Source organism: Lotus japonicus, chromosome 1, assembly GCF_012489685.1.
Source record: "Lotus japonicus ecotype B-129 chromosome 1, LjGifu_v1.2".
Classification (NCBI taxonomy): Eukaryota; Viridiplantae; Streptophyta; class Magnoliopsida; order Fabales; family Fabaceae; genus Lotus; species Lotus japonicus.
In genome coordinates, this window is record NC_080041.1 from 1,673,703 (window position 1) to 1,697,207 (window position 23,505).

Below are 23,505 nucleotides of genomic sequence, written 5' to 3' on the forward strand. Positions count from 1 at the left end.
TTACTTCTGTTAGTTCTTATAAATATTGAAAATAATTTTAACACACATAAAAACTATAATGCATAAAATTGTTTTTTTACAAGAAAATATTATTTCTTAAATAAGAATAGAGAGTGTTGCGAGCAAACTCCCCCAAATGAGTAAAACAAAGTAAAAATTAAATTCTTACAAAATTAGTATGTTCTCTCACCCCTCTTTATCTATATATTTTACATTTTTATTCATTAACAGCTTTTTAACCTTTAAAAAAATAAAAAGGAACAACAAAACTTAAAAACATATCCGTGCAACGCACGGGTTAAATTTCTAGTTGAAGAACATTTCTGACTAAAGTCATAATTGCAAGCTTTGGTTGTGGATAAGCACTTTACTAGTCATATGGGTTAGCCAACATAGCAGCAAGAAAGGTTGTAAGTGATGTCTTGAGTACATTTTGGAATTAATATTTTGTTGTGGCAAAGCTTAAAGCTCTCTTATAAAAATCTTTTATGAACTATGTACATTGGGGGGGGGGGGGATACAAAGAGCTCAAAAATGCAATCAAGGAAATATTTGATACAAAAATATTTGTATAGGCTTTACACAAAAATTACTAGAGCATGATGAGTTAGACACTTAAAGCACGACATTCATACAATCACTTACTTTTTAAATCTTTTATTCTCATGTGATGAAAAGTTTTGAGAAAAGAATAGGGCAATGTAATCACTTCTTAAATTGTGATAAACCCATTTATTATTGATTTGACTTAGGACATACATTAGATGCAGGTCTATTGTGAAGGACCACAAATTTTTAGTTCCAATGGTCCTAAAAAAATGGGTAGGATAGATTTGTAACTAACTAGTTATGATGTGGTTTTTTGTTTTGTGTTATGATCATACATCTAACTATAACTTTTGTAGATTAATAGTGGGTATGCTAAGGGGTAGATATCCAATTTTACAAAAAACTTGTAATTTACCTTCTGAAACGACCCGTTTTATATAATTAGTCATTATATTATTATTATTAAAAAAAAAGGAAAAAAAAAACAACTAACCTATCTTTATATATAAACCACGCTGCACCCCACCCCATTACTTTCCCACTCTCTCGATCAATTCCTTTCTTTTCCGTCGGCGCAGACATAAACCCAATGACTTGGTATTCTCTTCTTTTGTTTATTTTCTTGTCATCTTCACAACTAAATACTGCATCATAATCCCACCGCACAGTATACACATTCATGAAGAAATTCATGGCATTCAAGTGGAGGGCTTTTTGGGATAATTTTGGGAGTTAGGGTCTTTGCTCTGAGGAAGGAGAATGGTACCTACTCTTTCAGAATTGCTTAATTGGTTTATTGAGGTATTTCTACTAGCCATAAATTTAGAGAATAACATTGTATTGTATGTTAGACTAAGGTAAAATTATTTGAGGGCTTTGAGTACATAATTGGGGATTTCTTAGTTGCTCACGGGTAGTACGACATAAGATAATTGTTGCTGAAGGTTTGAAGTTGATTTTTGGTGTTCAGATCTGCCGGTTAGTGGTTCGTTTGGTTGTCGCGCAGTTGTGGAGAGCAATAGTGTTGGTTCTTCGTAACTATGAGTGGTTTTCAACTACTATGACATATTTTTTTACGTTCCTATGACTGATTTAATTACTTTATCATAGTGTCTATTTATCTAAATTGGGGAAACATGTTTTTATATGTTGACTATCATTCTTGAACTTCTTTGAACGTTGATTTTGAACATGTTTTATGAATTGATATGAGAAGAGAATGATATTGGTTTAATTTTGAAATTATGTGAAATTGAGATTATGAACTTGAAAAGCATTGATGAGCATTGAAAAGTTGATGTTGAGAATGTTATTTTGAAAAGCTTTGATGAGCATTGGAAAACTGATTTTGAGACTGTTGATGAGACTTGATATGGTTTGAGAACTGTTTTGGGGATCCTTGATAGAACCCCGTAGCCGTTAGTGGAGGTAACGGCCTATGTGCACCTAGCTAGTTTGATTCCGGGAGGAGAGGGCTATCCGTTAGATGGAGCCGCCAGTGCACGGAAAGGGCTATCAACGAGATGTAGCTTCCCCCGATGAGATTGATGAGATGTTACATGATTCCGGGTGGAGAGGGCTATCCGTTAGATGGAGCCACCTCTTGGGTAACATAATCCTTAAGAGGAAAGGGCTATCAACGAGATGTAGCTTCCCCCGATGACACGATGTGACTTGAGAAAGGAAAGGGCTATCCGCTAGATGGAGCCGCCCCTATCGGAGAGGTCATCCCTTAGGAGGAGAGGGCTATCAGCGAGATGGAGCCGCCTCACGATTCTACATGTGTGACCCTATTCCATTAAATTTCAGATTTTAAATGTCTTCACTTATTGACATGATTTTAACTTATCTATTTGACATGATTATTTATGATCTTTATGAGTTTCAGTACTTTTAGCATTGAAATGGTTTGAACTAATATTGTTGGTGATAGTGATTATCTAAACTGAGTTGAGAGCGAAAAACTCATGCCTCGAATGTTTCCCCTTCCTGTTCATGGTGGTTGTTGATTGCTCACTAAGTCTTTGTGACTTACCTCATTCATTATTTTCCCTCCACAGATTTTTAGGCAACTAAGTAGCAGACTGTTGTCAGGTTTAGATCATTCGGCTCATTTCATTTATAGGCCTCATTTGACAGGTGGTCATATTTGTGTCTTTGTTGCTCTTTGCTATTCTGCAGCTATAGGGGAGTCTTGGGGAATTCAGTTTGAGTTATTATGTATTGTTTTAATTTAAGAATTAGCACTTTAGTGCTGGATTTGGAATTCGTGTATTCTTGGAGTTCTAGATATGATAAACCTCAATTGATATATTTTATTATTTTGGAGATATTGATATTAAAGGAAAGATTCTTTTTGTAAATTATAGTAAACATGTATAATTTTGGAAAATAATTTTAGGAAGAGGGTTTTGGTTAAATAGGCTTGTCAGGCTAAGATGATAGTCTGTGCGCCGGTCACGGCTTAGGATTTTGGGTCGTGACACCTTCCTTGTCAAACATCTTCTTTCCCCTATTATGAGAGGAATTTGGTCTTTTCTTGAATGCATCAATAAAAAGGATGCCCACTAGGGTGGACTCTTTAAAATATGGTCCACCGGTGGTCCACTGTTTAATTACCGTTAGATCTTAAAATCTAAGAATATTCCTTAAATGAATGGCTAGGATTGAAAGGATGATAAAAGGGTAAAAATGTAAGATTATTTCTTTTATTAATTAAAAGATAAAACAAAAAACCTCTGAAAATCATACTCATTACAAACCAATGAATTTTACATTTCAAATGAGATTCACAAATCAATTTAGACTCTAGAGTTTCTCAGTATCAATGATGATTTCCGGCACATGAGCACAATGAAATTAAGAAAATTAACATTCTGAAAGACAAAACCCCAGTAAATACAAGCAAGTGACTCAACCCCTGACACGCATCAAGCAATTCCTTCAATCTCAAAATTGAAGAATAAAATCAAAATGTTAATCTGGCCACCTTTAATCAAGAAACATCAAAATATTGATTGATCTTGCCACTTCCCCAGCTTGAATCAGTAAAATAAAAAAAAAATGCTAGATTGTGGAATACCCAGTAGAGAAGATTATTCAAAGTTTCAAACTTGAAAACTCTAGATGACAGATTCAAATTTAATATGCTCATCATCAAAACAAGAACAATCAACTCTAGATGATGAGATCCAGGTTCGTCTTCATTGCAGATCTGAGCTTCTCACCGTCTGGGTAGATCTGAGAATACCAAGCCATGGATCTTCCCAAAAGCCTCAGTAAGAATCCTCAACTGAAGCCCAGAAAGATCAACCCTCTCCACATCCTCACTCTCTGCTTTCCTCAACACTCTAACAACCTCTTCGTTCACCTCCTCAATCTAATCATCCCCTCCTTTCACCGATTGCGTCGTCACGCACGACCCGTACGCAGCCTCAGCTTCTTGGCACAGTCCTCGTGCATTTCATCCATCCTCAGGAGAGCCTGAAACACGTGAACGTCGGTGTCAGAAATATCCGGAGGGAGAAGGTGTAGGTGATGTTAAGGTCGGTGAAGAGTTGGGTGAGTGAGGGTAGCACTTTGGGGTTCCTGCGTGGAGGTGGATAGGTTTGGGGATCTTGCTGGTGCAAGAGGTGGCTGAGGAAGGGATCTGATATGGTGGAGAATGTTCTAGATCTGGGTTAGATCTCTGGAGGGATGAATTTTAGGGTTTAACTTTTTTTTACAATTATCTATAGTAAATTACTTTAACACCCATGGTCCATGGGTGGACCAAAAAATAAATTGTCCACCCTAGTGGGCATCAATAAAAAGAAAAGAAAACGACATAAACATCAAATGTTCTTTCGGAGGCCACGCCATGCACAACCTATAACTCTTAAAGTCATGAACAACACCCAAATCATCACCAATGTGTTAGCTCAATAACCTCGGACAAGAGGAGATGGAGGATGAGACATGTCACGGGCTCGCCAAGACATACCCTTAATCGAAACAATGTTGGCGTTTCATTATCTAAGTCTTCGTAAAAATTAGCATTTCCCTTAAAAAAATTATTGACCGCTTAGCATTAAGCTATAAAGTTTTGACAAATCTTAATTTTTTTTTTTTGTTTTGGGTAGAGACATACACAAACCTTGATAGTTGACCCACCATCATTCTGAGGCCGGATCCTGCCGTTCAGTCCAACGATCAGTGGCGAACCTTGTTGATGACAGGAGGGAGCTACCTCAAAAAATTTTAGGAAAAATTCTAAAAAGGATTTGGGTAAAAAATAAATATTCAGTTAATACTATATAAAATAAAATCTGTGTTGTCTTACACAAGACTTGCTACTGGTTCAGTGGCTGAGAACCACGCTTAAGATGACAAGGGCTGAGGTTTGAATGTTGCCTTAGTTCTTTTCACATTTTTTTATTTTTAACAACTAGTTTCACTTACCTTTTGACCTGGCCTTAATTAACTTGCACAAGTATTAAAACTTATAAAAGAAAGTTATTTAAAAGTAAAATATATATCCATAAACCAAAAATTGAAAAAAAAAAGAGTAAATTTTCAAGATTATTAACCTAACTTATAATAAATTTTCAACATCCATATTCTATGAACTATTTTTTTATGAATATTTGTGTATTAATAATAAAAAATATTATAGTTTATATATTGAAATCTTCTTTTAGCTCTCTCAAATTTTTTCTTCAAGTTCCGCCACTGCCCACGATCCAAGGGTCCCACTGGAGACCACACTGGCTGCTGAGTCACACGCCACGTCGGAAACGGCCCCACACACCGTTACTCCACCGTGACCCTACAAGGACACGAGTGACGGAGACACCAACGTTTGAAATTCAAGGTTCTCTCTCGTTTTTTGTTTCAGAATTTCAAAACTCACACTCACTGTTTCTCTCTCTCTCTCAACTCAACGGGTAGTGCCACTCAACCTTGCATTGAAGCCAAGCATTTAATATAACCTCCCTCTTCGTTATTTTGAATGAATGCTCATTCATCAAACTCACGAGAATCTTGCTCCTTCCTTTGATTTCTGGGTCAGATCAGATCCGATCTCTCTCCATTTCCATAACCCCATTGCCCAAAGCTTCACTTTCCCAGGTAAAAGTCTTTTCCTTCTCTATAAAACAGAGCTTTTCTTCTGTTTTCCTCACATTGAATAACCAAATTATTAGATGCATTAGAAATATAAATATAATACTAATTCTCAGCTAGCCAGCTTAAACTTTTAGATTAGTCATTTCATGATACGGTATCAGAGTCTATATGATCATGTGATTTTGAGTTCGATCTTTGGTAGAGGTGTGTATGCATTGTCCACGCTTCGAGAGTTCAAGTCAATGAGCTCTTGTGTTGTGTGGTTTGGGATGCTGAATGAATGTTGTAAGACTTGAAAGAATTTGAATTTGAATTTTTGTTTTTGTTTTGGTGATCAATTATAAGAGTTGTATTTGAAAATTGAAGCATTCATTCAATTTTTGGTGTTGCAGAGAGGGACAGGGGTTATATTGTTATCGTATAAATCGTTGGAGAAATATGCCGCTGGAAAGTTTACAAAGCTCATTCTTCACATCTCCTTGCAAGAGAGGATTGAATTTGAATTTGAGGAGTTCGGTCTTTAGCAACGATGAGGCTTCATATATTGTGACGGAGGATAGCATCAATGATCATGAATTGGCTCAGAGGAAAGCAGAGGAAGCAGGTATGAACTAGCAATATATCAATGATCATGAATTTCTGATTGAAATTAGAAACAGAGCACTTGTCCTAGTACTACTACAATCTTCATGTTTCTGAAGTTGATAGTTAACTTTATTTTGAAAACTAAATCCATTTTAGGAATATAATCAATTTTCTTAAACAAAAATGTTAATCGTACTATTACTATGGTGTCATTCCAATCTTCAAAAGATAACATAGTCTTCTAAATTACTAGACATGCTTGTTGGTTAAGATACATTTCTTCCAATGATGTTATTTCTTTATGATCATATAGAAAAAGTAAAAAAGTATGGTAAAAGAATCAGTAATAATTCGATTGTGCTAATTAAACATGGGGTGGGTGGAAAAGAAAAGTGAATGGGACGGGACACACCAAAACATTGTGTAGTCCTTAATGATAGTAAAGCGCAGTAAGCGGGGGATATGTTGCACTTGCACTAAAATGGGATTGTGCCCCCCACCATTACCATTCAAATTATGTGATTTCAAGCATGGTGCCTACTACTAGTAGTACTACCCAACAACAACAATAAAGCATGGTTTCTTATAGGTACTATCCGACCCAAAAAAAAGCACGGTGTCAATATAACTTTGGAACATAATAATCTTTGTAATACTAATTCAATGGAACTTATAGTTATATTATATCATTGTTATTTTGTTTTAGAATCAATAGTAACATACACAATCCCTTCTAAGTGGAGCGAATCTCGAGTGAGGTGTTCAAGAGAGAGATAAGAAGAAAACATAAAGGAAAAGAGATGTAATTTATAATATGATTGAAAAAGAAGAATAAAAAGTGAAATAAAAATAAAGTAAATGTGTGAATGAATCACAACTCCTTTAACCTCTATTCAATCACTCCATCAAAGCTGCTCATAGAAAATTGTTTTATGTGTCAACATAACTAATTAGACTTATTACATATTTAAATGAGATAATATAATATTGTTAAGACTATGATATAAAATAATATTTAAATACTAATATGATATAACAATATTATTTTTAGCACTTTCCATTTTATCTGTATCATTATCATATTTGTTTATATCTATATGTTCATACTAAAAATATCATTATACAAAAAAAAAAAAATTCTCTTCTATCTTTCTGTTCAACCAAACAAGAGAGTGTGTCCACATCCTTTTTTTTCTCTTCACTTTCTATCATACAAAACATCTCTCTTTCTCAATTCTTTCTCTCTACCATTTCTATCTTCTCTATTTCTATTTCTCTTTTCCTCTCCTTAACCAAACAAAACATTAAGTGATTAAACTAAACTAAAACGGTGTCGTAGGAACATTTCCCGCCATCTCTTCTTGTTGTTCATAGTAGAAACTGTGGTGGTTGTAGTTGTGAATGTGACTGTGTTTGTGTGTGTGTGTTTGAGAGTGCAGCTTCAAGGAGGAACCAAGCAGCTGAATGGCTTCGGCAAATGGACGACGGCGCAGCCGCATCATCACTCTCCAAACAATCCTCCGAGGAAGAATTCTGCCTTGCACTCCGCAATGGCCTCATTCTCTGCAATGTCCTCAACAAAGTCAACCCCGGTGCTGTCCTCAAGGTCCTTCCTTCTCCCTTTTTCCTTTCTGGGTTTCCTCCATTTTTCTTCTCTTGTTTCAGATATAACAGAAAATCATGTGTAATTCACTCAACACACACCTTTAACTTATTCACATGATCAATTGCATGTTTGGCTAGACTTTTGGATAATTTGTTATTGACTTGATTAATTTCTGTGCTAGAAAGACCCATAATCACTTTTTAAGAGAAGCTATAAAATTTGCTTTTGTAGTTACTAGTTAGCTTGCTTTGGATTATGTATCTCCATCAATGCAAATATGCTATAAATGGTTTGGAATTTGAATCCTAGACTCTCATTTTCACAATAAAATGTTAAACTTTAGCACTAGATAGATGAACCAATGTAATATCCACAATTCTAAGCCTAAAGGGCTGTTGCATGAGGAAGCTTATTATAAATCTAATATAAAATCAAGTTTTTTCATGCAATGGATTGAAATTTTGGAGATATTTATTTCATGAAATGTCTTCCCCTTCATATTACGATGCCTTTTATGCTCCGCTGATTTTTTTTTTCCTTTTTGACTTTTCCGGTTTTCCCTTGGTTTGTAAATTGCTGTGGAAAAAGGTGGTGGAGAATCCTGTCCCTGCGGTTCAGTCTGCAGAGGGAGCTGCGCAATCTGCGATTCAGTATTTCGAGAACATGAAGAATTTTCTGGATGCAGTTAAGGATATGGAGCTTTTGACTTTTGAAGCTTCGGATTTGGAAAAAGGTTGGAGCTTTGAATTGATTAGTGATGACCCTCCCTTTGAGATTAAAGATGCTACCTTGTCTCAATAGCCATTTCATTATTGCTCTTTTGGAGTTCTCTATTAATGTGGTTTGTTCTGTGCTTGTAGGGGGTTCATCAAGTAAAGTTGTGGACTGCATTCTCTGTTTGAAAGGGTATTATGAATGGAAGCTCTCAGGTGGTGTTGGCGTGTGGAGGTATGGAGGAACAGTGAGGATTACTTCCTTTCCTAAAGGAACTCCTCCCTCCCTTGTGGACAGTGAAAGTGCTGATGAATCCCTGGATGAGTTTGATTCGTCACAGTATGAACAGCTACTTAAATTTCTTCATCTATCTGGAGAGGTCTCAGTTGAAGAAACCAGAACTACCAATGCTTTTGCTTTCCTGTTTGATCACTTTGTACTCAAAATTCTCCAGGCTTACCTCAGAGAAACTGATGAGACTGAAGATTTGCCGCTGAATGCAATGGTCGGTAAGATCCTCTCCAATGTGTTGTATTTTTCTTGCTTCTGTTCTTGTTTAATTGTACGAAAACTTTGTAGATTGATTTATATGATTAGTAGCTGGCTATATACAAAAATGATTATACATAGATCACCGAGCAATAAATTCTTAGTTTATAAGCATGTGAAATAGTCTAATGCAGTAATGCCATGGTGCATGCAAATGCAATGAAGGATGTTTTCTATTTTAGAATGTAACTATATGGAATTTTAAGACTGTCAAATTAGATTTTTTTTACAAATTTAATTTATGTGTAAATATTCATGCTATCTTATTAGTCTTCGGGTGAAATTTGGCAGGTGATTGATAGCATGCAAATGCAATGAAGGATGTTTTCTATTTTAGAATGTAACTATATGGAATTTTAAGACTGTCAAATTAGATTTTTTTTACAAATTTAATTTATGTGTAAATATTCATGCTATCTTATTAGTCTTCGGGTGAAATTTGGCAGGTGATTGATACTTTTCTCAGGAAGGTAGTCATGGATTTTTCTTCATTGCTTGTTTCTCAAGGCGCTCAGGTACTTCAAACTTTTATGTGCCTTTTGGATTGCTACCACGTTTTCAATGTAAAAGCACCCTCGTTTCTGTTGTTTTCCAGCTCTACAAGAAATGATTGACAGTGGTTTAGTCTTTTCCTTTTCCTTACTTCGAAAGGTCATCTAAAATATAGTTCTTCACAATTGTCTACAGCTTGGACGTTTCCTCAAGAAAATATTGAAAGGAGATATTAGTTGCCTCTCTAAGAGAGAATTCATAGAAGCCATCACATTATATCTTAATCAAAGAAATAGCTTGGCGTCGAATGATTTCTCTAATTTCTGCACTTGTGGTGGAAAACGTGTCAGTATTCAGCGAAATGTGAACTATTCTGCCAAGCATGCTGAAATAATTGATGCTCAGAAACAACTTGAGGTATCGAAGTGGAAAAATCTAATATGCCGCTATAGATGCTTTATCATGTGTGATTAGATTAGCACCATGCACTGCAATGATATTTTTCTTGCTACAGGCAATGAAGTACTTCTTTGAAGAGATTAAACGGGAGGTCAACCAGATTCAGTCCGAATGGCACCAAGAAGTGAGCAGGCTTGGTAAGGAGCTAAGACTTGATTTTCCATGAGAAATATCACCCATGCATGTACAATCTTTTGATAGTCATAATGTTGAATTGAGTTCCATGTACTTTTTAGAGAATCATATAAAGAGTCTGGAAGTAGCCTCCTCTTCCTACCACAAAGTTTTAGAGGAGAACCGCTTTCTTTACAATCAAGTGCAAGATCTCAAAGGTAACTCAAGAATCCAACATTTTTTCAAGGTTCTTCTTACATGATTTTTTGTGTGTTAACAAATCTGCTGTCTTACAGGAGCCATTAGGGTCTATTGTAGAGTGAGACCGTTCTTACCAGGACAATCAAATGGACAATCTACAGTAGATTATATAGGAGAAAATGGAAACATAATGATTGTAAATCCCCTTAAGCAGGGTAAAGATGCTAGAAAGGAATTTTTATTCAATAAGGTGTTTGCAACTAGTGTCACACAAGGTACTTTAATATTTTGACATGTATTATTACAAAATGGTATAGGGCCTCTATGTACTTTTTTCTACATGGTTCTTATTATATGCATTTGTTACAAATAAACTTATGGACTTTGTATCCCTTTTTTGGAAGATTTTTATGATGAATTTTCTTTATCGTGTGCAGAACAAATATATGCTGATACTCAACCCTTGGTCAGATCGGTTTTAGATGGCTACAATGTATGCATCTTTGCTTATGGACAGACTGGCTCAGGAAAGACCTACACGATGGTAATGTTATTTACAGAAATGTGCAAGCACATAGAAAGTAGTCAAACACATAATGTTACTTATACATTCACTTAATGTTTGTGGAATTTGAAACCTAAGCCACATTGAAAGAGTAATAATATTTCAAGGTAATTAACTGGGTTTGCAATAATTCAAAGTAGGATATTTATTGTTGTCTCATAATTTTTCTGATATCTATGTTTTATGTGATTTATTGCTTGTACAGAGTGGCCCTGATCTGATGACTGAAGAGACATGGGGTGTGAACTATAGGGCTTTGCGTGATTTATTTCACATATCGAAGGAAAGAGCAGATGCCATAAAATATGAAGTTGGCGTCCAGATGATTGAAATATACAATGAGCAAGTGAGAGATCTATTAGTCAGTGATGGCTCTAACAGAAGATATCCTTCAAGCCCATATTTGCTGTATTTATATCACACCATTTTTTCAATATGTACATGATTACATGATAAGCCTTACTTTTTTGTATCGATTTTTGCAATAACATTTATCTTTGGTTCATTTCCTCAACTAGATATACATTAGAAATACGAAACAACTCTCAGTTGAACGGTCTTAATGTGCCTGATGCATCTTTAGTTCCTGTTAATTGTACTCAAGATGTTCTTGATTTAATGAAAATTGGTCAAAGGAACCGTGCTGTGGGTGCTACAGCTCTGAATGAGCGAAGCAGCCGTTCTCACAGGTGAAACTTCTTCTTCATGAGTATTAGATAGATGGCTACTCTAACCATCAAATATATTTAATTTAGTAAAATTCTCTCCCACCCAATTGCAGTGTGTTGACAGTTCATATCAGAGGGAGGGACTTAGTTTCTAACTCCATTCTTAAGGGCTGTCTTCATCTTGTGGATTTGGCTGGAAGTGAGAGAGTGGACAAATCTGAGGCTGTTGGTGAGAGACTAAAGGAGGCCCAACATATTAATAGATCACTTTCAGCACTTGGGGATGTTATCTCAGCTTTGGCACAGAAGAGTCCACATATTCCTTACAGAAATAGCAAGCTTACACAAGTTTTACAAGATTCATTAGGTAACAAGAAGACATAATTGATCCCCCACCGATCCTAATTGTCAAAATTGTTTTCTATTTTGAATTTCTTTAAAGAATATTTTTTTCATATCAATAGGTGGCCATGCAAAGACTTTGATGTTTGTTCATATAAATCCTGAACTGAATGCTCTTGGGGAGACAATTAGCACACTGAAGTTCGCTGAGAGGGTTGCATCCATTGAACTAGGGGCAGCTCAATCTAATAAAGAAACTGGTGAAATCCGAGAGCTAAAGGACGAGGTTCGGGTTTTGGTCTTGAATAGTTCAATTTTAAATTAACTTGACCAGTATTTTTACTCTAGCTTCAACATTATATAGATATCAAATATGAAATTGGCTTTGGAGAGGAAGGAATCCGAACTGGAACAATGGAAATCTGGGAATGCACGAAATGCCTTAGAATCTCAAAAAGCAAGAGCAGTTTCACCTTTTCGTTTGCCCCGAAATGGTACCAATGGCAGCATGAAGTCTGAAAATTCTCAAAGATCCATGGATGATAGAAACTCTGAGGTCATTGCATGCAGATATAACTTGTTACAATAAATTTGTCTAAAAGGTTATTATTTGGACTATCTAAAACTGAAATTCTATTTTCAGGCTAAAAGTTGTTCTTCAGGCAAGCAAAAAAGGTCAAGATTTCCCTCGGCGTTTGTGGACAAAGACTCCACACCAAAAATGTCTATTCCGGCTGAAGAAAGATCGGTGAACTGGAGGAAGGATAGGTCACCTTCACCACCAGTTAGGAGATCAATATCCACTGATAGAGGGTCTGTCATCAAAAGCAAGGTCAAGAGTGACACAATAGAGAATCAAGCAATATTAAAACCTCTATTTCCAGCTAGAATACCAGTAAATAAATCTCTTGCCACAATGCCAATGGCTCCATCTACGGAGAATAACACTTCTCAAAATGTCTTCAACCTCCAAAACGTAAACACCAGGAAAGTTTATCAAGAACATGAAGAGGAACAGTTGAAGCAAGTATCTGGTGTGGTAAGACAAGGTGGCATTAGGAAAAGCAAGGTTGAGCATAAGGCCAAGGTCAAGCATCATCAGCAATTGCCCATTAGGATTCAGAAGGCTGGTCAGGTACCTACATCAATTACTGACATGGAAAATGCTGGTGAAGTGACTCTGGAGGCACCTCGAAAGAGTGATTACTCTGAGCCAGAAAATGATATTAGCATTATGGGGTCTGCAGTCCACGGTGTGTTAAATCTTAAAAAGATACGTCAGAACATCTCAAGGAATCCTCAGAACCTTGAATCAAGGTACAGCTCAAGCAAATTTTATATCATTCTTTACAATTCCTGATAACGCCACCTCATTTTTACTATTTCAAACGAGTCAGCTAATATTTTACTCCAACCAATCAATTCTAAAAAAAATTCTTAAATGGACTCAACTGTTTACCCTACACTTTATATTTGATTATTTATCTATATTTCATTCATTTATCATCATAAAATATAAAAATGAGTCCCACAAAAAGCAAATACCAACTGGTTGCTGCAGTAAGCCACCGGTGGTATGACATGAAAAATCAAGCTGCTATCCAAGGGTGCAAATACTCTGATTGGGGGATCTGGATTTAATGCAGTCAACTGCACATCACTCACAAATCCAAGCCGTTTGATTAAAATTAGATGGCTCACATTTCTAGCATGCATTTGTATTTGATTTACTAAGATTCAATACTAATCATTGGATTATAAATTCAATGGCTATTGTTGAATGAATGCATCGATTGTGTAAAATGTGATTGCAGTCAATCTGAATCCTTGTCTGTGTTGCTTTCCGAAAAGCAACTTTCGTTGGAGATGCTCTAAATGAAAATTTTCAATTTTCACTTGTTTAGTTGTTTTTTTTTTTTAAAGATGATATTCTTAGCCTCATTGGTAACCATGAGTGACCAATTTTTGTCACATGCAGAGGGACAGTGAAAGCAGTTGAGCCTTTGTTGTCTAGCAAAGCTGAAAACAAAGTTGTAATCGGTTCAGGTCGCAATACTTCCATGCATGAATATAGAAGGAGCCGATCTACACCGCGGGGAAAGTTTTTTGTTTTATCTTGAAGATTTCAGGTAAAAAATGTATTGTTTTCTGTTATGTATTCTTGTACAGTGACTACCACTGATGTGCATGCTGTAGTGCAAGCTCACATGATTTTGTAGAGACTTAGAGAAAGGTTTCAGGTCAGTTTGTGTAACCTTTCTCTATATTTGTATTCTGATCATGGTCCTTTTGTAATTTGAAATTTCCAAGGTCAATATAGTTTACATCATGGGGTGTTGTATGTAGTACACAATTTTATTGACAAGGCATATTTGCTGCATTTTATGAACTCAACCACCCATATAAAATTCATCAAAAATCTAATGGAAGAAATAAATAAACTTGTTGGAAGCTTTTTGCCTAGTTATTGAATGGCCCTTAACATTTACAACTTTTTGTGAAAGGATACATTTATGTGTGTTTGTTTCTCTCTTGCACCAATCCAAACGTGATTTTACAAATCTCCCTCACAAATGGAGAAGTAAGATTTTGTCAGCATTGAGGTTAATGAAAATCCGGACACACATATTGCCTCTACAAATTGCTCCGGAATCACGTTTCCAGCAATTAGAAGTTTGCAAACATTTATAGATCCAATCATAAATTTTTTCAGATGCTTGTTAGGATAGAAGTGTAATATAAAACTATTCATATTTCCTTTAAAAGTGTTTTCCTTGAAATTTGAAAATATAATTCCCAAACAAAATATGATTTTTTTTCTCAATTTAATGGAATTATGGAAACAGAAGCACTGATATGCTGCTTTATAATATGATACTGTGTTTTTTATTATGTGAATATATAGTAATTAGTATTTATAACACCCTATATTTTAAGAAGCTCCAAAGAACATCTCGACCAGCATCTTCTCTTGCTGGTTTTTTTCCAAATGTGACATTTACTATAATTAGAAACAGCTCAATTTGTTTTTATTTTTATTTTTATGAAGTTATGAGACATTAACCTATTAATGGATAGAAACAAAAAAAAGAAGAAACTTTTGTTGTCAACACCTCATTGGCAACCTCAGCATAGATCTTATTCCTGATGGTGGATCTTAGTTTTCACGTATTTCCCAGAGTTCCAGCTATTGCACATCATTTCCTCGCGTGGAGATTCATGAAGAACCTCTAATCAATAACCCCTTTGAAGTTCATATGATTTTGAATCTACAGGGGTGAAAGATGATGGTTCATTGTTGTTCTATTTGTAGGAAGCATCATCAGTGAGTTTACCAATCATATTTCTCTTCAACAAAACATCCATTGGAGGCCAAGGAGAATCATCTTTCAATTCTATAAGGAAATCATAGACATTTGCACGCTCAATCCAAAGTTGTCTTGATTATATAATGTGTATTTGGATACCAATTAATTGCAGCGCGAATGAATTTTCATTCCAATATATAAGAATCATTTATGAGTTTACCAATCATATTTCTCTATAACAAGACAACCATTGGAGGCTAAGGAGGATCAGCTTTCAATCCTATAAGAAAATCGTAAACATTTGCAAGCTCAATCTAGAGTTGTCTCGGATACCAATTGATTGCAACACGAAGAGAGTTTCATTCTAATATATAAGAAGGGTTTCATTTTTTCCCCTGAAGTGTGTGCTCGCATTTGTTTGCACGGGGGCCAGCGAATATTCAAAACTAGCCATATCCAATGGTTTAATCTCTTGGTGAAGCTGTGTCATTGACCATTCCAGAGCCCCATCTAGGAAGAAAGGTTACATGGATCAGGCCACAAATAAAGATGCCCCTCAGAATTCTATCACCTTTGTCTATCAAACTAAAGTAGCAAGTTCATTCCGCAGTGTAGTAGTGATATGGTGCAAGAACCCCATAGAGCACTCCCTTTCCATGACCTTGGAAAACCCTTCTGAAGAAAACAAGTACACCTGCAAGATTGATCTAGAATCAGGGAAATCATGGGGGAAGAAGGGTCTCAAATCCTTTGAAATAGAAGGTGCAAGGCTAGATATTTTCTGGGATTTTCGACATGCAAAATTCTCCACAAGTCCACAACCTTGCTCAGGTTATTATGTTGCCTTGGTTTACAAGAAAGAGGTGCTTTTGTTACTTGGAGACTTAGTAAATGATGCTTATGCAAGAACCAAATCAAAACCATCACCACAAGAGGCTACCTTGTTGTGCAAGAAAGAGAATGTGCATGGGAAGAAGCTGTTTTGCACAAGAGCCATGTTGGAAGAGGGTAAACCAGAACATGATGTTGTCATTGAGACTTCTCTTTCTGGGCCTGATGATCCAGAAATGTGGATTAGCATAGATGGGATGTTGGCAAGTAGGATCATGAACTTGAATTGGAAATTCAGAGGGAATGAAATAGTGATGGTGAATAATTTGCCTGTGCAAATCCTTTGGGATGTGCATGATTGGTTGTTCAATGACCTTGGTTCAGGCCCAGCCTTGTTTATTTTCAAGCCAGGCTTCTTGGAGCATACTAGTGATTCTAATAGCAGAGAATTTACAGAAAGAAGTGATGATAATAACAAACATGACTTACTAGAGGAAAATCTATCCACTAGAAGTTTTTTCCATTTTCTGTATGCTTGGAGAACTGTTTGAGATTCATTTTGATAGTATTCTTCAAAAGTGTTTCATTTTTGGTAGTAAAAGCGATACTTTCACACATTTCCTTCTTTATTAGCATTTGACTTAGAGTTATTAACATCATGGTTTCAATGCCTCTTACGTATGTTTCTTCCTTTGAGCTATTTCATTTGACCAGGGGGTGAGACTCTCAATTCTTTAATCAGATAAGGATGATTTTTACTTTGCTGGCCAATCAAAGTAGAGTTTACTTTTATAGTCAGTATTTCTAAAACCTACATCAATGTCACTTAAACTGGTTTTGAACATCCTAGCTATTATCGATTTTAGAACTATAGATGACAAAATGAAGCATAAAAGCAAGTTTTTATTGGCTTTAGAGTTAGTCTTGTAATGCCCTTTTATTGATAGATGCTCCAAACTATATACTAGAAGAGAAAAATGATCACATACTCAACCACTTCACCAAGATATTCATAACTAAAAGGAAGCGAATTTATCTGTCATGTGAGAAATAGATTTGCACCCATAAAGGATACTGGGAAACTAGAAAATACATTTCTCAATCAAAATACATAGCCATCTGAATTTCTTTCTGCTTGAATCCACATTTCTCATAGAACAACTTGTTCTCAACGCTGCAATCAAGAATCACCTTATAACACCCTACGGAACGAGCGTGATCCGTGAGGAAGTTGATTATTTTCTTCCCCAACTGCTTCCCGCGAACATTCGAATCCACAACAACATCCTCAACATGCCCAACTTTACCACAATTTGATGATAGTTTTATACCTAAAATACCTAAGTCTAGGTTTACAAAGGTATATACTAGGAAACATAAGGGAAGTAAGCCTTAGAAGGTTACTTCTAATATAGCTGCTTAGCTGTTATGCTGATGTCAGCAATACAATTCTGTTAGACAGCTAGCAATTAGTATAAATAGGGATTGGGTCATTCAGTTGAGGGAGTTTTTCAGTTGGTTAGGATTTGGGAGATTCTGGATCTCGAATTCCAAAGGCTAGGGTTCTTGTAGTGTTCTTGATTCTTCTGTGTAATTCCTGAGAATTCAACCTCAGTACCTGAGGATTGAGTCTCTGTTTTCTTCAATAAACCAGTAGCATTTCTGTGAGTTCATCAATTGGTATCAGAGCTCCATCCAGGAGCTGTGGTACCATTCTATGGTTGCTAGTAGAATGGAGTCTCGTGTTGATGCAATCGAGAGACTCATCGAGTTGATGAGTCGCGACAGAGAAGAGGATCGTCGAATTCGAGAGGAAGAGCGCCGGGAGCGCGCGATTGAGCGCGAGAGAACTGAGGAGCGGTTTCGCGCATTGGAGAAGATTGTGGAGAATCTTGCTGCGAAGAGTGACGGAGAGAAAGGGAGCGAAGAACGCACAGAGAAATTTCATCGCAGAACAGGGGAGGAGAAAACGATCGAAGGAACAGAGAGTGAAGGTGATGTTCAAGGAGATACAGTGAATGAGTTGCGTTCTGAGGTTTCTCACACTGAGCGATGGAGGAAATTGGAGATTCCAGTTTTCCAAGGAGATGAAGATGCCTATAGTTGGATTCAGAAATTGGAAAGGTACTTCAAGCTTAAGGGAGCTACTGAAGAAGAAAAGGTCCAAGCAATTATGGTTGCATTGGATGGAAAAGCACTTAGCTGGTATCAATGGTGGGAAACCAGCAACACTGCCACAACTTGGGACAAGTTCAAGGAAGCACTGCTAGCCAGGTTCCAACTTGCAGCAGCTTCAAATCCTTTTGCAGCAATCTTGGCACTCAAGCAAGAAGGGAGTGTAGAGGAGTTTGTGGAGCAGTTTGAAAGGTTTGCAGGAATGCTGAGAGGAGTGGGTGAAGAAAACTTCATGGACATATTTGTCAATGGCTTAAAGGAGGAGATTTCAGCAGAAATCAAGCTCTATGAACCTGACACACTAGCTGCTATGGTAAGGAAGGCTTTGATGGTGGAAAAGAAGAATATGGCAGTGAGCAAAGCTGGAACCAATGGTTCTGCCAGGTATAATAACTCCTACAAGTCCAATTTTAAACCTTCAACTTATCATAAAACTGTTACAGTTGAATCTGGTGTGAAGAGTGGAGGAAATTCAGTAACACAGGGGTCAAATTCCGCTAGTGGAAGTGTTAATGACAAGTCTGTTAATAAAACACATAGAGGCAACCCATTTAGGAGGCTAACAAGTGAGGAGATGAGGGAAAAGATTAGGAAAGGAGAATGTTTCAGGTGTGAGGAGAAGTTTGGTCAGAATCATGTGTGCAAAAACAAGCAATTTAGAGTCATGTTGCTGGCTGAGGGGGAAGAGGGAGCTGATATGGAGGAATATGAGTTGTTGCTCGAAAATTCAGAAGAGGTGTTGGAGTACAAGCATCTCTCATTGCTCAGTATACAGGGAATTTCCACAAGAAAGTCCCTCAAGGTGTGGGGAGGGTTATTGGGAACCAGAATTATAGTTCTTGTAGATTGTGGGGCAACTCATAACTTCATTTCAGGAGCTATAGCTAGGAAATTGGGACTTGTTGTCACCACTACTTCCACATACACTGTAGAGGTTGGGGATGGGCATAAGGTGGAGGGAAAAGGAGTTTGCAAACAGGTAAGAATTCAGATACAAGGCATAGAAGTGGTTCAGGACTTCTATCTTTTTGATTTGAAAGGAGTAGATGTGGTTTTGGGGCTGGAATGGCTCGCTGGGTTGGGAGATATTAAGGCCAACTTTGAGAAGCTCACCCTGCAATTCAAGTTAGGAAACCAGAAAGTGAAGTTAAGAGGGGAACCTGAGCTTTTGAAGAAAAAGGTATCCATGAACTCTTTTGTCAAAACAATACAGCAGCAAGGGGAGGGATATATGTTACATTACCAGCTGCTAGAGAAAGAAGAAGCAGTTGCTGAGGAGACACCAGCTGAATTAAAGACAGTTTTGCAGCAATTCCCTACTTTGTTTGCCTCTCCTACAGAGTTACCTCCTAATAGAAGGCATGATCATGCCATACACCTGAAAGAGGGGGCTCAAATTCCTAATATCAGGCCTTATAGATATCCCCATTATCAAAAGAATGAGATAGAAAAGCTTGTAGCTGAGATGTTGAATGCAGGCATAATAAGGCCTAGCATTAGTCCTTATTCCAGCCCGGTGATCTTGGTTCGGAAGAAGGATGGAAGCTGGAGATTTTGTGTGGATTACAGGGCATTAAATAAGGTGACAGTGCCCAATAAATTTCCTATTCCTGTGATAGATGAGCTGTTGGATGAGATTGGCCCAGCTAGGGTGTTTTCCAAGATAGACCTGAAATCTGGTTACCACCAAATCATGATGAAGGCTGAGGATGTAGAGAAGACAGCATTTAGGACTCATGAAGGGCATTATGAATTCATAGTAATGCCTTTTGGACTAACTAATGCTCCTTCCACTTTCCAAGCACTAATGAATGAGGTTCTGAGGCCAGTCTTAAGGAAGTATGCTTTGGTTTTCTTTGATGACATATTGGTTTACAGCCTCACTATGGAAGAACATGTTTTTCACCTCACTCAAGTACTACAATTGATGGAGCAGCAAGATCTAAAGATCAATGGAAAGAAAAGTGAGTTTGGCAGGCAACAAATTGAGTATTTGGGCCATATACTCTCTGCTGGAACAGTAGCTGCTGACCCAAAGAAACTTGAGGCAATGTGGATGTGGCCAGTACCTAAGGATTTGAAGAGTTTAAGAGGCTTCCTAGGACTCACTGGATATTACAGGAGATTTGTAAGGGATTATGGCAAAATTGCCAGGCCATTGACTCAGTTACTCAAGAAAGACAGCTTCTTATGGGGAGCAGAACCACAAAAGGCTTTTGAAGCCTTGAAGCAAGCTCTCACTGAATTACCTTCCCTTGCTGTTCCAGATTTTTCCAAGGTATTTGTCCTGGAAACTGATGCATCTGGAACTGGTTTAGGGGCAGTTTTATCTCAAGAAGGCAAACCTTTGGCTTTTTGGAGTGCAACCTTATCTGATAGGAGTCAGGCCAAGTCAGTTTATGTGAGAGAATTGATGGCTGTGGTGAGAGCTGTTCAGAGATGGAGGCATTATCTCATGGGTAGGCATTTTATAATCAGAACTGATCAAAAGAGTCTTAAGTTCCTTACTGAACAACAAGTGCTGGGGGAGGAACAGTTTAAATGGATTTCCAAACTGGCTGGTTATGATTTTGAGATTCAATACAAGCCTGGGAAGGACAATTCAGCAGCAGATGCAATGTCCAGGAGAAGTTCTTATTGCGCACTATCAGTCATTAAGGTTAATGATCTAGAGGAATGGCAAGCTGAACTCATGCAAGATGATAAATTACAGGCTATTATGCAGGATTTGATTGTGGATCCTGATTCTCATAGGGGATACACCTTGAGAGACCACAGATTGTATTACAAAGGCAGGTTGGTTTTGCCTAAACTCTCTAACAAGATTCCTATCTTGTGCAAGGAATTCCATGCTTCTTTGGTTGGAGGACATTCTGGTTTTTTCAGAACTTATAGGAGGTTGGCTGCAGTGGTTTATTGGGAGGGAATGAAAGGGGACATCAAGGATTTTGTGGCTCAATGTGAAGTTTGTCAGCAGAACAAGGTTGATAACTTGTCTCCTGCAGGATTACTTCAACCCTTGCCTATTCCCACTCAAGTGTGGACTGATGTGTCCATGGACTTCATTGGTGGGCTTCCTAAGTCTAAAGGGAAGGACACTATCTTAGTGGTGGTGGATAGGTTGACAAAGTATGCACATTTTGTTCCTCTCAGTCACCCCTACACAGCTCCTGATGTAGCTGCTGCCTTCTTACAAGAAGTGGTGAGACTTCATGGTTTTCCTACTACTATTGTTTCTGATAGGGATTCAGTTTTCCTGAGTAGCTTCTGGAAAGAATTGTTTAGACTTTCAGGGACTAAACTGAAGTATAGCTCTGCCTATCATCCCCAAACGGATGGCCAGACAGAAGTTGTGAATAGATGCCTTGAAGTTTATCTTAGATGCTTGACTGGCTCTAGACCAAAACAGTGGGTTACTTGCTTACCTTGGGCTGAGTTTTGGTTTAATAGCAACTACAATAGGTCTACAAAAATGTCTCCTTTTCAGGCTCTTTATGGGAGGGACCCCCCTTTGCTACTCCATGGCACTACAATTCCCTCTAAGTTGGAGGCTGTGAATGTGTTACAAGCTGACAGGGATGAACTATTAGGGGATTTGAGAGCTAATCTTTTGAAGTCCCAAGATATGATGAGGAAATTTGCTAACAAATCAAGGAGGGATGTTGAATATCAAGTGGGGGACTTGGTTTATCTCAAGCTTCAGCCCTATAGAAGACGATCCCTAGCTAAGAAGCTCAATGAGAAGCTCAGTCCTAGGTTTTATGGCCCTTTTCCTGTGGCTGCTAGGATTGGTACTGTTGCTTATAGATTGGATTTGCCTCCTACCAGTCGCATACATCCAGTTTTCCATGTCTCCTTACTCAAGAAAGCAATTGGTACTGGTTTCCAAGTTCAGGACTTGCCTCCTGTTTTGACTGAGGACCATGAGCTGCTGGTTGAACCGGAGGAAGTGCTTGCTGTCAGAGAATTAACCCAGGGAGTTGTGGAAGTGCTTATTCAGTGGCAGTCCCTTCCTGCTTGTGAGAATAGCTGGGAATCAGCTGAGAAGATTCATGAAGCTTTTCCCACCTTTCCCCTTGAGGACAAGGTGGTACTTCTGGGGGGGGGTATTGATGATAGTTTTATACCTAAAATACCTAAGTCTAGGTTTACAAAGGTATATACTAGGAAACATAAGGGAAGTAAGCCTTAGAAGGTTACTTCTAATATAGCTGCTTAGCTGTTATGCTGATGTCAGCAATACAATTCTGTTAGACAGCTAGCAATTAGTATAAATAGGGATTGGGTCATTCAGTTGAGGGAGTTTTTCAGTTGGTTAGGATTTGGGAGATTCTGGATCTCGAATTCCAGAGGCTAGGGTTCTTGTAGTGTTCTTGATTCTTCTGTGTAATTCCTGAGAATTCAACCTCAGTACCTGAGGATTGAGTCTCTGTTTTCTTCAATAAACCAGTAGCATTTCTGTGAGTTCATCACAATTCCTCAAAAACTTCTTCTCAATAAACACACTCCCTGTTGCAACGATCTTCCCAGCAAGCTCGTCTTCAATGACGCAGATAACATGATTATCTCCAAGGGAAGTAAGCTCTCGAAACCGATCCTCGAATTCCTTATCAGAGACAGAATCACAAACGCTAAGCTGTTGCAGTAACTCTATGAAACCTTTGCCCTTGTCTGAGATCTCTAAGTTCCGGACTCTAAACTTTTGTTCCTCACTGTTTTGCATCTTCCTCAAATTGAATAACTAGTTAACTACAACATCCATTGAAACCAAGAACAATGCCATAAACAACAATAGATCAGTTCACACTTCACAATACCCTATCAAATTGGGAACAATAAGGCTGGTTAATCTTACCTGAATATAATGTACACAAGACTAGGGCTCAATCTGACTATAGCTCAATCTGGTACTCAATGCTACCTCTGCAAAATCAGAATCTTACAGTTAAATCATAAATTTATATCAGACCAAGATAATCAAAGCATGAACATTAGGTTATAACAAATTGAAATGGGTTCGGTGGAGGTGGCCGAGTTTGATTTTATTCTCTGTCTAAATTAATATTTTGAATTAAAATATGGCTTAAATACTCTAGGGGTCCCTGAAATTGTACCCCGTATCAAAATAAGTCCCTGAAAATTTTTTTTCCGATTCCGGATCCCTGGAATTGTTTTTTTAATCAGAATAAGTCCCTACGCCGGAGAAGACGGTGGTTGACGACGGCGGTCATGGCGGCGCTA

At 37.5% G+C, this 23,505-nt stretch overlaps 3 protein-coding genes across 3 annotated transcripts; 2 read left to right on the plus strand and 1 right to left on the minus strand.

Moving 5' to 3' along the window:
* Positions 1–1,068: 1,068 nt before the first annotated feature.
* Positions 1,069–14,330, plus strand: LOC130732960 (kinesin-like protein KIN-14F). Its single transcript, XM_057584982.1, has 18 exons — positions 1,069–1,350; positions 6,048–6,259; positions 7,680–7,846; positions 8,435–8,579; positions 8,707–9,065; positions 9,556–9,624; positions 9,797–10,018; positions 10,116–10,197; positions 10,297–10,392; positions 10,471–10,650; positions 10,813–10,919; positions 11,146–11,324; positions 11,465–11,629; positions 11,722–11,975; positions 12,073–12,236; positions 12,315–12,506; positions 12,594–13,267; positions 13,929–14,330. Exons 2-18 carry the CDS (start codon positions 6,094–6,096, stop codon positions 14,068–14,070), a joined length of 3,363 nt encoding a protein of 1,120 aa, XP_057440965.1. The 5' UTR covers positions 1,069–1,350; positions 6,048–6,093; the 3' UTR covers positions 14,071–14,330.
* Positions 14,331–14,797: 467 nt separating this feature from the next.
* LOC130732961 (uncharacterized) lies at positions 14,798–16,725 on the plus strand. Its single transcript, XM_057584983.1, has one exon. The coding sequence runs from the start codon at positions 15,786–15,788 to the stop codon at positions 16,638–16,640; it is 855 nt and encodes a 284-aa protein (XP_057440966.1). The 5' UTR covers positions 14,798–15,785; the 3' UTR covers positions 16,641–16,725.
* A 447-nt stretch (positions 16,726–17,172) lies between these two features.
* LOC130732962 (glucosamine 6-phosphate N-acetyltransferase-like) lies at positions 17,173–23,009 on the minus strand. The gene is made up of 2 exons (XM_057584984.1): positions 22,738–23,009; positions 17,173–17,420 (listed from the first exon to the last, which is right to left on the minus strand). Exons 1-2 carry the CDS (start codon positions 22,985–22,987, stop codon positions 17,188–17,190), a joined length of 483 nt encoding a protein of 160 aa, XP_057440967.1. The 5' UTR covers positions 22,988–23,009; the 3' UTR covers positions 17,173–17,187.
* Between the last annotated feature and the right edge of the window lie 496 nt (positions 23,010–23,505).

Bases quoted from the DNA above. Each gene is read 5' to 3' on its own strand.
- LOC130732962 (XM_057584984.1), bottom strand. From the start codon at position 22,987: ATGCAAAACAGTGAGGAACAAAAGTTTAGAGTCCGGAACTTAGAGATC. The intron at 17,421-22,737 runs GTGATGAACTCA...TAGGTATTTTAG, and splicing joins GAAGAAGTTTTTGAGGAATT to GTATAAAACTATCATCAAAT.
- LOC130732961 (XM_057584983.1), top strand. From the start codon at position 15,786: ATGGATCAGGCCACAAATAAAGATGCCCCTCAGAATTCTATCACCTTT.
- LOC130732960 (XM_057584982.1), top strand. From the start codon at position 6,094: ATGCCGCTGGAAAGTTTACAAAGCTCATTCTTCACATCTCCTTGCAAG. The intron at 9,625-9,796 runs GTACTTCAAACT...AATTGTCTACAG, and splicing joins TTGTTTCTCAAGGCGCTCAG to CTTGGACGTTTCCTCAAGAA. The intron at 12,237-12,314 runs GTTCGGGTTTTG...AACATTATATAG, and splicing joins TCCGAGAGCTAAAGGACGAG to ATATCAAATATGAAATTGGC.